Source organism: Stigmatopora nigra, unplaced genomic scaffold, assembly GCF_051989575.1.
Source record: "Stigmatopora nigra isolate UIUO_SnigA unplaced genomic scaffold, RoL_Snig_1.1 HiC_scaffold_29, whole genome shotgun sequence".
NCBI lineage: Eukaryota > Metazoa > Chordata > Actinopteri > Syngnathiformes > Syngnathidae > Stigmatopora > Stigmatopora nigra.
Window position 1 is genome coordinate 1,089,086 of NW_027551608.1, and position 17,914 is coordinate 1,106,999.

General features: G+C 46.7%; 1 protein-coding gene across 1 annotated transcript in view; it reads right to left on the reverse strand.

Annotated features, from left to right (window-relative positions):
• LOC144192933 (1-phosphatidylinositol 4,5-bisphosphate phosphodiesterase gamma-2-like) overlaps positions 1 to 4,539 on the reverse strand; it is a 30,544-nt gene extending 26,005 nt beyond the window's left edge. The window contains exon 1 of the mRNA XM_077711777.1: positions 4,374 to 4,539. Coding sequence (XP_077567903.1) covers positions 4,374 to 4,483 — 110 coding nt within the window. The 5' untranslated portion in view covers positions 4,484 to 4,539. The remainder of the gene's footprint in view (positions 1 to 4,373) is intronic.
• Between the last annotated feature and the right edge of the window lie 13,375 nt (positions 4,540 to 17,914).

Below are 17,914 nucleotides of genomic sequence, written 5' to 3' on the forward strand. Positions count from 1 at the left end.
AGTTTTTTCTCTTTATTTGTGCGTGCATAGGGAATGCCTATGGGTGAATCAACCATATTGGCCTGTCGAGCCTGGGAGTCAATACACCGAAGGGGTCCAGGCATTTAGTCGACATCTGGGAAAGACCGTGGCCACAAAATCTAAGACCCTTTGCGGGCTGGAGTTCAGCTGAGCGCCTGGGTTCCCGACTCTTGAAGACTCATCCTAAAAGAGCTGAAGACATCTCTGGCAAGTCCACAAGAATGTATGCATTCGTGAGGAGTATCCAAATGTGGGTGAATCATTCATGTGAAGGTCCATTTGTGTGGGAAAGCCAAATGAATAAAGTCACATCTGGGGGACTGTGACAGTAAAACCCCATAAATACTAGTCACTAACAGGTGAAGAGACAACGTATTAGTCTTTAAAACTGTAAGGGCATCAGTTGTCCTGTCCCTAAGACGGTCAGTACTTAAGCTCCGAGATTATACTTGTGTTGCGTGTGTAGTGATAACCTAAGGAAAAACAAACAAAGGAGGAAGAAGAAAATAACAACGGGGAAATGATTGCCCTAATTGCACACCGAACTTCAAAATGGGGAGATCGAATAGCAAGCAGGCTATTGATGACGATCCAAACCATCGTCTGGCGTGTAAGGATTGGAATTTTTTTGAAAATCAAAGCCCGTCAAGGATTACACACCTACATTTATGGATAAGCAAATATGACTTGGCTGGCCTCCTTAATAATCTTTAAAAAAATAATTTTTCTTCAAGATGGCGCCGTCTTTCGGCAGCCGATGGCAGTAGCTGTCCACTCTTATTTGTTTTCCATGTTTTACAACCTTTCTATTTTTTTATTGCATTTGAATATTTCTTAATGTATTCTTTTTTACTTTACTTTGTACTTTTTACTTTAATGTATTTACAACCATTTTTGTTCTGTTAGCCTGGTTTCTTTCTGCTACTTCTTTTTTGGAACCATTTAGCCATGCCTACGCTGTCATAGACATGGGACCAGCTGTGAATGTGACATACTAAAGTGTCAACTAGTTTTGATTGGATGTATATCGTTATCCGATTATTGATGCCTTGATCCACATAGCAAGTATGAAATGTTAATGTGTAAATCAGTATTCGATTATTGATGCCTGATGCAAATGCTTGACCAACACGGGAGATAGTTTTCATACGTAAAGTTGGATTGAAGAAGCAACAACGAATCGCTATTGTGATTATTTCTCCCTGTGTTTCAAGCGTAAATACAGGGTACAACATGAACAATACGCAGCAGAAGGAGCAACACCTCAATGCCGCTGGAAATCCGGAGCTGGAGAAAAGTGCCCGGAGAAGAAGTGACGCTTCAGACCCACCATTCCATTTACAGTTGTACCTCTACATACGAGCACCTCTACATACGAGCAGCTCAAGATACGAGGAAAATTTAGAGCAATAAATTATCTCTAGATACGAGAACAATTTTGACAAAGCCAGGTGGCCAAGACATGAGAGGCTGTTTATCATTGTAGCGTCTTTTTGCCGCATCTCTTTCGTGTATAACAGATATCTACGAGCACTGGGCTGAGCGTTGCATTTTTGTCAGTGTTTTTTCCCCGTCATTCAGCGCGAATGCCGGAGCGATTGTTATTACGAGCAGTATAGTATAGTACTTCTCGTTGGCTGCTCATACAAACATCAGGGGCACTGGCTCTCTCCCTCTCAACTCCTCGTGTAATATCTCTGGACGCAACTATACCTCTTTGTAACGTCTCTGCGAGCACTGAGCGGCACATTGCATTTTTTCAGTGACCCCCTACCCCCCTTAGCCTGTTAGCTCCCGTTAACGGAGCGATCGCCAATTCAAGACTACTTCTCGTTGGCGAGTGGTCCTGCGTTATCATATTGTGACGCCATTTGTGTGCATCATTTTCGGAATATTTTGAAGGGAATACAACAGCAAACAGCCCATCGATAGCGAATGTGAGGGTGGAGGCGTGGCAAACAGCTAACCCGGCCAGAAGGTATACAAATGTAAAACAGAATTTAAATATTCAGTTTTGTGTAAAATTACATTAAACATATGTTTGAGTGTGTCTGTATATATTAATCCAAGTTAGTTTAAATTTGTTTGTTCTGTTACGAGAGCGTAAAATGTGGAAAGAATCCCACCATGTCCCTCTCTGTACCCTCTGCGAAATCTGTCTAATTTTAGTTCTATTAAACACATTTTATGACTATTAAACCACTAGTTATGTGTGACTTTGTTAATAGATGGTGAATTAGAAGAAATTATAAAAAATCCAATCCAATGTCGTGTTTTTGGTGTTTTTTCAATGGGTTGGAACAAATTAATTTGTTTTTCGTTCATTTCGATGGGAAATGTTCGTTCGAGTTACGAGAAGCTCGACATACGAGCTCAGTCCCGGACCGAATTAAGCTCGTATGTGGAGGTGCAAGTGTATTATTATGGGGAAAGTAAGATTCCTCCCCGATAAGATGGAAGAGGTGTAGGCGCTTACCAGGCCGGAAACGGAGTCGAGGGGTTACTGTTGATTCTTCAGCTCCAGACTACTGAGAGACTGTGTGGATAAGCTTGGAAGAGTGACTCTGCATATTTTCAACCTTAGTCACAGTCTGCAGAAGTTCCGTATCTTGTGAAAGACTTACTGTGAGTGCTTCCAGTTTTATCCAACTCTACAACGTCTTTTTGAGTCTGTATTGGTTTTTGCTACTGCAACCAAGATGGCGCCGCTCAAGTGGCAGCCGGTAGCGGTAGCTCCGTCCACTCTTGCTTGTTTTGTGTTTTTGCTGCTTTTCTATACTTTGCTTTGCTTTGTACTTTGTGCTTTGTTGTTCTGTGGCCCTTGCGACTGTATTGTCTAACTTGTAACTATGTGTAACTATGTCTTTCCTGTATCTGCATTCTCACCCTCTTGCTCCCAAATATGGGATGATTCATCCAATCCAATCCAATCCAACATAAAGGAAAGAAAGGTATATATACCTGCAGGAAATAGTAAATTCAGCGCAAAGGATATAAGAAAAGTTATTTGTATGTCACTGTTCCGAGAATTTATGTTTTTTTTTCCTCGTTTCATCTACTTTTTCTGGCTCCGCCTATTCTCACAGATGTGCTATCAAACTCAGCCGGGAGTTTGCTCCTGCTTTCATTATTGTTGTTGTTTCTCTTTTTATCGTGCTAAGTCTAGGCATTAAGAGAGAAGCAAAATTACTAGATGCAGTGAAATGTATGACGGAAAAAGCATTGTTTTAATTATTTACAAATGTATCTAATTGTGGAAACTCTTTGAAATTATATTTATATTTTATATATATATATATATATATATATATATATATATATATATATATATATATATATATATATATATATATATATATCTATCTCTATATTTCTATCTCTAACTGTCTATCTCTATATTTCTATTTCTAACTGTCTATCTCTATCTCTCTATTTCTAACTGTCTATCTCTATCTCTCTATTTCTAACTGTCTATCTCTATCTATCTCAATCTGTCTATCTCTATCTATCTCTATATTTTTATCTCTAATTGTCTATCTCTATATCTCTATTTCTAACTGTCTATCTCTATCTATCTCAATCTGTCTATCTCTATCTATCTCTATATTTTTATCTCTAATTGTCTATCTCTATATTTCTATTTCTAACTGTCTATCTCTATCTATCTCAATCTGTCAATCTTTATCTATCTCTATATTTTTATCTCTAATTGTCTATCTCTATCTATCTCAATCTGTCTATCTCTATCTCTATATTTCTATCTCTAATTGTCTATCTCTATATTTCTATTTCTAACTGTCTATCTCTATCTCAATCTGTCTATCTCTATCTATCTCTATATTTCTATCTCTAATTGTCTATCTCTATATTTCTATTTCTAACTGTCTATCTCTATCTATCTCAATCTGTCGATCCCTATATTTCTATCTCTAACTGTCTATCTCTATCTATCTCTATCTGTCTATCTCTATATTTCTATCTCTAACTGTCTATCTCTATATTTCTATCTCTAACTGTCTATCTCTAGCTATCTCTATCTGTCTATCTCTATATTTCTATCTCTAACTGTCTATCTCTATATTTCTATCTCTAACTGTCTATCTCTCTCTGTCTATTTCTATATTTCTATCGCTAACTGCCTATCTCTATATTTCTATCTCTAACTGTCTATCTCTATCTGTCTATCTCTATATTTCTATCTCTAACTGTCTATCTCTATATTTCTATCTCTAACTGTCTATCTCTATCTGTCTATCTCTATCTATCTCTATCTGTCTACCTCTATCTAGCTGTATAAATAAATAAAAACAAATATTTCCAGCATTATGACATTTGCTTCAAATTAACATTACCAGAAAGAAAGGGTGATATCCGTGGCAACAGTATCACTCTGTCGGACCAAAAAAGCGCCATCTCTCCATCTTGTCTCAGTACAGTACTCATGAATAAGTTGTTCCGCCATCAGTCGCCCCTCTTTAATCCCACCGTGAAACCATGTTTCAGAGCAATGCAAATCCTGGTACTGTAAAACACACACAAAAATGTTATTGATTTCACTACGATTAAAAAAAACAACTTACAAACGTTATCCAAACCAAGAAAAAATTACAAAGCTGGAAAAGAGATAGACAGAGCGAGATAGAGAGGAAATAAAGAACACACGGATTAAGAAAGACACAGGTAAAGAAAAACAGACAGACAGACAGACAGACAGACAGACAGACAGACAGACAGACAGACAGACAGACAGACAGACAGACAGACAGACAGACAGACAGACAGACAGACAGACAGACAGACAGACAGACAGACAGACAGACAGACAGACAGACAGACAGACAGACAGACAGACAGACAGACAGACAGACAGACAGACAGACAGACAGACAGACAGACAGACAGACAGACAGACAGACAGACAGACAGACAGACAGACAGACAGACAGACAGACAGACAGACAGACAGACAGACAGACAGACAGACAGACAGACAGACAGACAGACAGACAGACAGACAGACAGACAGACAGACAGACAGACAGACAGACAGACAGACAGACAGACAGACAGACAGACAGACAGACAGACAGACAGACAGACAGACAGACAGACAGACAGACAGACAGACAGACAGACAGACAGACAGACAGACAGACAGACAGACAGACAGACAGACAGACAGACAGACAGACAGACAGACAGACAGACAGACAGACAGACAGACAGACAGACAGACAGACAGACAGACAGACAGACAGACAGACAGACAGACAGACAGACAGACAGACAGACAGACAGACAGACAGACAGACAGACAGACAGACAGACAGACAGACAGACAGACAGACAGACAGACAGACAGACAGACAGACAGACAGACAGACAGACAGACAGACAGACAGACAGACAGACAGACAGACAGACAGACAGACAGACAGACAGACAGACAGACAGACAGACAGACAGACAGACAGACAGACAGACAGACAGACAGACAGACAGACAGACAGACAGACAGACAGACAGACAGACAGACAGACAGACAGACAGACAGACAGACAGACAGACAGACAGACAGACAGACAGACAGACAGACAGACAGACAGACAGACAGACAGACAGACAGACAGACAGACAGACAGACAGACAGACAGACAGACAGACAGACAGACAGACAGACAGACAGACAGACAGACAGACAGACAGACAGACAGACAGACAGACAGACAGACAGACAGACAGACAGACAGACAGACAGACAGACAGACAGACAGACAGACAGACAGACAGACAGACAGACAGACAGACAGACAGACAGACAGACAGACAGACAGACAGACAGACAGACAGACAGACAGACAGACAGACAGACAGACAGACAGACAGACAGACAGACAGACAGACAGACAGACAGACAGACAGACAGACAGACAGACAGACAGACAGACAGACAGACAGACAGACAGACAGACAGACAGACAGACAGACAGACAGACAGACAGACAGACAGACAGACAGACAGACAGACAGACAGACAGACAGACAGACAGACAGACAGACAGACAGACAGACAGACAGACAGACAGACAGACAGACAGACAGACAGACAGACAGACAGACAGACAGACAGACAGACAGACAGACAGACAGACAGACAGACAGACAGACAGACAGACAGACAGACAGACAGACAGACAGACAGACAGACAGACAGACAGACAGACAGACAGACAGACAGACAGACAGACAGACAGACAGACAGACAGACAGACAGACAGACAGACAGACAGACAGACAGACAGACAGACAGACAGACAGACAGACAGACAGACAGACAGACAGACAGACAGACAGACAGACAGACAGACAGACAGACAGACAGACAGACAGACAGACAGACAGACAGACAGACAGACAGACAGACAGACAGACAGACAGACAGACAGACAGACAGACAGACAGACAGACAGACAGACAGACAGACAGACAGACAGACAGACAGACAGACAGACAGACAGACAGACAGACAGACAGACAGACAGACAGACAGACAGACAGACAGACAGACAGACAGACAGACAGACAGACAGACAGACAGACAGACAGACAGACAGACAGACAGACAGACAGACAGACAGACAGACAGACAGACAGACAGACAGACAGACAGACAGACAGACAGACAGACAGACAGACAGACAGACAGACAGACAGACAGACAGACAGACAGACAGACAGACAGACAGACAGACAGACAGACAGACAGACAGACAGACAGACAGACAGACAGACAGACAGACAGACAGACAGACAGACAGACAGACAGACAGACAGACAGACAGACAGACAGACAGACAGACAGACAGACAGACAGACAGACAGACAGACAGACAGACAGACAGACAGACAGACAGACAGACAGACAGACAGACAGACAGACAGACAGACAGACAGACAGACAGACAGACAGACAGACAGACAGACAGACAGACAGACAGACAGACAGACAGACAGACAGACAGACAGACAGACAGACAGACAGACAGACAGACAGACAGACAGACAGACAGACAGACAGACAGACAGACAGACAGACAGACAGACAGACAGACAGACAGACAGACAGACAGACAGACAGACAGACAGACAGACAGACAGACAGACAGACAGACAGACAGACAGACAGACAGACAGACAGACAGACAGACAGACAGACAGACAGACAGACAGACAGACAGACAGACAGACAGACAGACAGACAGACAGACAGACAGACAGACAGACAGACAGACAGACAGACAGACAGACAGACAGACAGACAGACAGACAGACAGACAGACAGACAGACAGACAGACAGACAGACAGACAGACAGACAGACAGACAGACAGACAGACAGACAGACAGACAGACAGACAGACAGACAGACAGACAGACAGACAGACAGACAGACAGACAGACAGACAGACAGACAGACAGACAGACAGACAGACAGACAGACAGACAGACAGACAGACAGACAGACAGACAGACAGACAGACAGACAGACAGACAGACAGACAGACAGACAGACAGACAGACAGACAGACAGACAGACAGACAGACAGACAGACAGACAGACAGACAGACAGACAGACAGACAGACAGACAGACAGACAGACAGACAGACAGACAGACAGACAGACAGACAGACAGACAGACAGACAGACAGACAGACAGACAGACAGACAGACAGACAGACAGACAGACAGACAGACAGACAGACAGACAGACAGACAGACAGACAGACAGACAGACAGACAGACAGACAGACAGACAGACAGACAGACAGACAGACAGACAGACAGACAGACAGACAGACAGACAGACAGACAGACAGACAGACAGACAGACAGACAGACAGACAGACAGACAGACAGACAGACAGACAGACAGACAGACAGACAGACAGACAGACAGACAGACAGACAGACAGACAGACAGACAGACAGACAGACAGACAGACAGACAGACAGACAGACAGACAGACAGACAGACAGACAGACAGACAGACAGACAGACAGACAGACAGACAGACAGACAGACAGACAGACAGACAGACAGACAGACAGACAGACAGACAGACAGACAGACAGACAGACAGACAGACAGACAGACAGACAGACAGACAGACAGACAGACAGACAGACAGACAGACAGACAGACAGACAGACAGACAGACAGACAGACAGACAGACAGACAGACAGACAGACAGACAGACAGACAGACAGACAGACAGACAGACAGACAGACAGACAGACAGACAGACAGACAGACAGACAGACAGACAGACAGACAGACAGACAGACAGACAGACAGACAGACAGACAGACAGACAGACAGACAGACAGACAGACAGACAGACAGACAGACAGACAGACAGACAGACAGACAGACAGACAGACAGACAGACAGACAGACAGACAGACAGACAGACAGACAGACAGACAGACAGACAGACAGACAGACAGACAGACAGACAGACAGACAGACAGACAGACAGACAGACAGACAGACAGACAGACAGACAGACAGACAGACAGACAGACAGACAGACAGACAGACAGACAGACAGACAGACAGACAGACAGACAGACAGACAGACAGACAGACAGACAGACAGACAGACAGACAGACAGACAGACAGACAGACAGACAGACAGACAGACAGACAGACAGACAGACAGACAGACAGACAGACAGACAGACAGACAGACAGACAGACAGACAGACAGACAGACAGACAGACAGACAGACAGACAGACAGACAGACAGACAGACAGACAGACAGACAGACAGACAGACAGACAGACAGACAGACAGACAGACAGACAGACAGACAGACAGACAGACAGACAGACAGACAGACAGACAGACAGACAGACAGACAGACAGACAGACAGACAGACAGACAGACAGACAGACAGACAGACAGACAGACAGACAGACAGACAGACAGACAGACAGACAGACAGACAGACAGACAGACAGACAGACAGACAGACAGACAGACAGACAGACAGACAGACAGACAGACAGACAGACAGACAGACAGACAGACAGACAGACAGACAGACAGACAGACAGACAGACAGACAGACAGACAGACAGACAGACAGACAGACAGACAGACAGACAGACAGACAGACAGACAGACAGACAGACAGACAGACAGACAGACAGACAGACAGACAGACAGACAGACAGACAGACAGACAGACAGACAGACAGACAGACAGACAGACAGACAGACAGACAGACAGACAGACAGACAGACAGACAGACAGACAGACAGACAGACAGACAGACAGACAGACAGACAGACAGACAGACAGACAGACAGACAGACAGACAGACAGACAGACAGACAGACAGACAGACAGACAGACAGACAGACAGACAGACAGACAGACAGACAGACAGACAGACAGACAGACAGACAGACAGACAGACAGACAGACAGACAGACAGACAGACAGACAGACAGACAGACAGACAGACAGACAGACAGACAGACAGACAGACAGACAGACAGACAGACAGACAGACAGACAGACAGACAGACAGACAGACAGACAGACAGACAGACAGACAGACAGACAGACAGACAGACAGACAGACAGACAGACAGACAGACAGACAGACAGACAGACAGACAGACAGACAGACAGACAGACAGACAGACAGACAGACAGACAGACAGACAGACAGACAGACAGACAGACAGACAGACAGACAGACAGACAGACAGACAGACAGACAGACAGACAGACAGACAGACAGACAGACAGACAGACAGACAGACAGACAGACAGACAGACAGACAGACAGACAGACAGACAGACAGACAGACAGACAGACAGACAGACAGACAGACAGACAGACAGACAGACAGACAGACAGACAGACAGACAGACAGACAGACAGACAGACAGACAGACAGACAGACAGACAGACAGACAGACAGACAGACAGACAGACAGACAGACAGACAGACAGACAGACAGACAGACAGACAGACAGACAGACAGACAGACAGACAGACAGACAGACAGACAGACAGACAGACAGACAGACAGACAGACAGACAGACAGACAGACAGACAGACAGACAGACAGACAGACAGACAGACAGACAGACAGACAGACAGACAGACAGACAGACAGACAGACAGACAGACAGACAGACAGACAGACAGACAGACAGACAGACAGACAGACAGACAGACAGACAGACAGACAGACAGACAGACAGACAGACAGACAGACAGACAGACAGACAGACAGACAGACAGACAGACAGACAGACAGACAGACAGACAGACAGACAGACAGACAGACAGACAGACAGACAGACAGACAGACAGACAGACAGACAGACAGACAGACAGACAGACAGACAGACAGACAGACAGACAGACAGACAGACAGACAGACAGACAGACAGACAGACAGACAGACAGACAGACAGACAGACAGACAGACAGACAGACAGACAGACAGACAGACAGACAGACAGACAGACAGACAGACAGACAGACAGACAGACAGACAGACAGACAGACAGACAGACAGACAGACAGACAGACAGACAGACAGACAGACAGACAGACAGACAGACAGACAGACAGACAGACAGACAGACAGACAGACAGACAGACAGACAGACAGACAGACAGACAGACAGACAGACAGACAGACAGACAGACAGACAGACAGACAGACAGACAGACAGACAGACAGACAGACAGACAGACAGACAGACAGACAGACAGACAGACAGACAGACAGACAGACAGACAGACAGACAGACAGACAGACAGACAGACAGACAGACAGACAGACAGACAGACAGACAGACAGACAGACAGACAGACAGACAGACAGACAGACAGACAGACAGACAGACAGACAGACAGACAGACAGACAGACAGACAGACAGACAGACAGACAGACAGACAGACAGACAGACAGACAGACAGACAGACAGACAGACAGACAGACAGACAGACAGACAGACAGACAGACAGACAGACAGACAGACAGACAGACAGACAGACAGACAGACAGACAGACAGACAGACAGACAGACAGACAGACAGACAGACAGACAGACAGACAGACAGACAGACAGACAGACAGACAGACAGACAGACAGACAGACAGACAGACAGACAGACAGACAGACAGACAGACAGACAGACAGACAGACAGACAGACAGACAGACAGACAGACAGACAGACAGACAGACAGACAGACAGACAGACAGACAGACAGACAGACAGACAGACAGACAGACAGACAGACAGACAGACAGACAGACAGACAGACAGACAGACAGACAGACAGACAGACAGACAGACAGACAGACAGACAGACAGACAGACAGACAGACAGACAGACAGACAGACAGACAGACAGACAGACAGACAGACAGACAGACAGACAGACAGACAGACAGACAGACAGACAGACAGACAGACAGACAGACAGACAGACAGACAGACAGACAGACAGACAGACAGACAGACAGACAGACAGACAGACAGACAGACAGACAGACAGACAGACAGACAGACAGACAGACAGACAGACAGACAGACAGACAGACAGACAGACAGACAGACAGACAGACAGACAGACAGACAGACAGACAGACAGACAGACAGACAGACAGACAGACAGACAGACAGACAGACAGACAGACAGACAGACAGACAGACAGACAGACAGACAGACAGACAGACAGACAGACAGACAGACAGACAGACAGACAGACAGACAGACAGACAGACAGACAGACAGACAGACAGACAGACAGACAGACAGACAGACAGACAGACAGACAGACAGACAGACAGACAGACAGACAGACAGACAGACAGACAGACAGACAGACAGACAGACAGACAGACAGACAGACAGACAGACAGACAGACAGACAGACAGACAGACAGACAGACAGACAGACAGACAGACAGACAGACAGACAGACAGACAGACAGACAGACAGACAGACAGACAGACAGACAGACAGACAGACAGACAGACAGACAGACAGACAGACAGACAGACAGACAGACAGACAGACAGACAGACAGACAGACAGACAGACAGACAGACAGACAGACAGACAGACAGACAGACAGACAGACAGACAGACAGACAGACAGACAGACAGACAGACAGACAGACAGACAGACAGACAGACAGACGACAGACAGACAGACAGACAGACAGACAGACAGACAGACAGACAGACAGACAGACAGACAGACAGACAGACAGACAGACAGACAGACAGACAGACAGACAGACAGACAGACAGACAGACAGACAGACAGACAGACAGACAGACAGACAGACAGACAGACAGACAGACAGACAGACAGACAGACAGACAGACAGACAGACAGACAGACAGACAGACAGACAGACAGACAGACAGACAGACAGACAGACAGACAGACAGACAGACAGACAGACAGACAGACAGACAGACAGACAGACAGACAGACAGACAGACAGACAGACAGACAGACAGACAGACAGACAGACAGACAGACAGACAGACAGACAGACAGACAGACAGACAGACAGACAGACAGACAGACAGACAGACAGACAGACAGACAGACAGACAGACAGACAGACAGACAGACAGACAGACAGACAGACAGACAGACAGACAGACAGACAGACAGACAGACAGACAGACAGACAGACAGACAGACAGACAGACAGACAGACAGACAGACAGACAGACAGACAGACAGACAGACAGACAGACAGACAGACAGACAGACAGACAGACAGACAGACAGACAGACAGACAGACAGACAGACAGACAGACAGACAGACAGACAGACAGACAGACAGACAGACAGACAGACAGACAGACAGACAGACAGACAGACAGACAGACAGACAGACAGACAGACAGACAGACAGACAGACAGACAGACAGACAGACAGACAGACAGACAGACAGACAGACAGACAGACAGACAGACAGACAGACAGACAGACAGACAGACAGACAGACAGACAGACAGACAGACAGACAGACAGACAGACAGACAGACAGACAGACAGACAGACAGACAGACAGACAGACAGACAGACAGACAGACAGACAGACAGACAGACAGACAGACAGACAGACAGACAGACAGACAGACAGACAGACAGACAGACAGACAGACAGACAGACAGACAGACAGACAGACAGACAGACAGACAGACAGACAGACAGACAGACAGACAGACAGACAGACAGACAGACAGACAGACAGACAGACAGACAGACAGACAGACAGACAGACAGACAGACAGACAGACAGACAGACAGACAGACAGACAGACAGACAGACAGACAGACAGACAGACAGACAGACAGACAGACAGACAGACAGACAGACAGACAGACAGACAGACAGACAGACAGACAGACAGACAGACAGACAGACAGACAGACAGACAGACAGACAGACAGACAGACAGACAGACAGACAGACAGACAGACAGACAGACAGACAGACAGACAGACAGACAGACAGACAGACAGACAGACAGACAGACAGACAGACAGACAGACAGACAGACAGACAGACAGACAGACAGACAGACAGACAGACAGACAGACAGACAGACAGACAGACAGACAGACAGACAGACAGACAGACAGACAGACAGACAGACAGACAGACAGACAGACAGACAGACAGACAGACAGACAGACAGACAGACAGACAGACAGACAGACAGACAGACAGACAGACAGACAGACAGACAGACAGACAGACAGACAGACAGACAGACAGACAGACAGACAGACAGACAGACAGACAGACAGACAGACAGACAGACAGACAGACAGACAGACAGACAGACAGACAGACAGACAGACAGACAGACAGACAGACAGACAGACAGACAGACAGACAGACAGACAGACAGACAGACAGACAGACAGACAGACAGACAGACAGACAGACAGACAGACAGACAGACAGACAGACAGACAGACAGACAGACAGACAGACAGACAGACAGACAGACAGACAGACAGACAGACAGACAGACAGACAGACAGACAGACAGACAGACAGACAGACAGACAGACAGACAGACAGACAGACAGACAGACAGACAGACAGACAGACAGACAGACAGACAGACAGACAGACAGACAGACAGACAGACAGACAGACAGACAGACAGACAGACAGACAGACAGACAGACAGACAGACAGACAGACAGACAGACAGACAGACAGACAGACAGACAGACAGACAGACAGACAGACAGACAGACAGACAGACAGACAGACAGACAGACAGACAGACAGACAGACAGACAGACAGACAGACAGACAGACAGACAGACAGACAGACAGACAGACAGACAGACAGACAGACAGACAGACAGACAGACAGACAGACAGACAGACAGACAGACAGACAGACAGACAGACAGACAGACAGACAGACAGACAGACAGACAGACAGACAGACAGACAGACAGACAGACAGACAGACAGACAGACAGACAGACAGACAGACAGACAGACAGACAGACAGACAGACAGACAGACAGACAGACAGACAGACAGACAGACAGACAGACAGACAGACAGACAGACAGACAGACAGACAGACAGACAGACAGACAGACAGACAGACAGACAGACAGACAGACAGACAGACAGACAGACAGACAGACAGACAGACAGACAGACAGACAGACAGACAGACAGACAGACAGACAGACAGACAGACAGACAGACAGACAGACAGACAGACAGACAGACAGACAGACAGACAGACAGACAGACAGACAGACAGACAGACAGACAGACAGACAGACAGACAGACAGACAGACAGACAGACAGACAGACAGACAGACAGACAGACAGACAGACAGACAGACAGACAGACAGACAGACAGACAGACAGACAGACAGACAGACAGACAGACAGACAGACAGACAGACAGACAGACAGACAGACAGACAGACAGACAGACAGACAGACAGACAGACAGACAGACAGACAGACAGACAGACAGACAGACAGACAGACAGACAGACAGACAGACAGACAGACAGACAGACAGACAGACAGACAGACAGACAGACAGACAGACAGACAGACAGACAGACAGACAGACAGACAGACAGACAGACAGACAGACAGACAGACAGACAGACAGACAGACAGACAGACAGACAGACAGACAGACAGACAGACAGACAGACAGACAGACAGACAGACAGACAGACAGACAGACAGACAGACAGACAGACAGACAGACAGACAGACAGACAGACAGACAGACAGACAGACAGACAGACAGACAGACAGACAGACAGACAGACAGACAGACAGACAGACAGACAGACAGACAGACAGACAGACAGACAGACAGACAGACAGACAGACAGACAGACAGACAGACAGACAGACAGACAGACAGACAGACAGACAGACAGACAGACAGACAGACAGACAGACAGACAGACAGACAGACAGACAGACAGACAGACAGACAGACAGACAGACAGACAGACAGACAGACAGACAGACAGACAGACAGACAGACAGACAGACAGACAGACAGACAGACAGACAGACAGACAGACAGACAGACAGACAGACAGACAGACAGACAGACAGACAGACAGACAGACAGACAGACAGACAGACAGACAGACAGACAGACAGACAGACAGACAGACAGACAGACAGACAGACAGACAGACAGACAGACAGACAGACAGACAGACAGACAGACAGACAGACAGACAGACAGACAGACAGACAGACAGACAGACAGACAGACAGACAGACAGACAGACAGACAGACAGACAGACAGACAGACAGACAGACAGACAGACAGACAGACAGACAGACAGACAGACAGACAGACAGACAGACAGACAGACAGACAGACAGACAGACAGACAGACAGACAGACAGACAGACAGACAGACAGACAGACAGACAGACAGACAGACAGACAGACAGACAGACAGACAGACAGACAGACAGACAGACAGACAGACAGACAGACAGACAGACAGACAGACAGACAGACAGACAGACAGACAGACAGACAGACAGACAGACAGACAGACAGACAGACAGACAGACAGACAGACAGACAGACAGACAGACAGACAGACAGACAGACAGACAGACAGACAGACAGACAGACAGACAGACAGACAGACAGACAGACAGACAGACAGACAGACAGACAGACAGACAGACAGACAGACAGACAGACAGACAGACAGACAGACAGACAGACAGACAGACAGACAGACAGACAGACAGACAGACAGACAGACAGACAGACAGACAGACAGACAGACAGACAGACAGACAGACAGACAGACAGACAGACAGACAGACAGACAGACAGACAGACAGACAGACAGACAGACAGACAGACAGACAGACAGACAGACAGACAGACAGACAGACAGACAGACAGACAGACAGACAGACAGACAGACAGACAGACAGACAGACAGACAGACAGACAGACAGACAGACAGACAGACAGACAGACAGACAGACAGACAGACAGACAGACAGACAGACAGACAGACAGACAGACAGACAGACAGACAGACAGACAGACAGACAGACAGACAGACAGACAGACAGACAGACAGACAGACAGACAGACAGACAGACAGACAGACAGACAGACAGACAGACAGACAGACAGACAGACAGACAGACAGACAGACAGACAGACAGACAGACAGACAGACAGACAGACAGACAGACAGACAGACAGACAGACAGACAGACAGACAGACAGACAGACAGACAGACAGACAGACAGACAGACAGACAGACAGACAGACAGACAGACAGACAGACAGACAGACAGACAGACAGACAGACAGACAGACAGACAGACAGACAGACAGACAGACAGACAGACAGACAGACAGACAGACAGACAGACAGACAGACAGACAGACAGACAGACAGACAGACAGACAGACAGACAGACAGACAGACAGACAGACAGACAGACAGACAGACAGACAGACAGACAGACAGACAGACAGACAGACAGACAGACAGACAGACAGACAGACAGACAGACAGACAGACAGACAGACAGACAGACAGACAGACAGACAGACAGACAGACAGACAGACAGACAGACAGACAGACAGACAGACAGACAGACAGACAGACAGACAGACAGACAGACAGACAGACAGACAGACAGACAGACAGACAGACAGACAGACAGACAGACAGACAGACAGACAGACAGACAGACAGACAGACAGACAGACAGACAGACAGACAGACAGACAGACAGACAGACAGACAGACAGACAGACAGACAGACAGACAGACAGACAGACAGACAGACAGACAGACAGACAGACAGACAGACAGACAGACAGACAGACAGACAGACAGACAGACAGACAGACAGACAGACAGACAGACAGACAGACAGACAGACAGACAGACAGACAGACAGACAGACAGACAGACAGACAGACAGACAGACAGACAGACAGACAGACAGACAGACAGACAGACAGACAGACAGACAGACAGACAGACAGACAGACAGACAGACAGACAGACAGACAGACAGACAGACAGACAGACAGACAGACAGACAGACAGACAGACAGACAGACAGACAGACAGACAGACAGACAGACAGACAGACAGACAGACAGACAGACAGACAGACAGACAGACAGACAGACAGACAGACAGACAGACAGACAGACAGACAGACAGACAGACAGACAGACAGACAGACAGACAGACAGACAGACAGACAGACAGACAG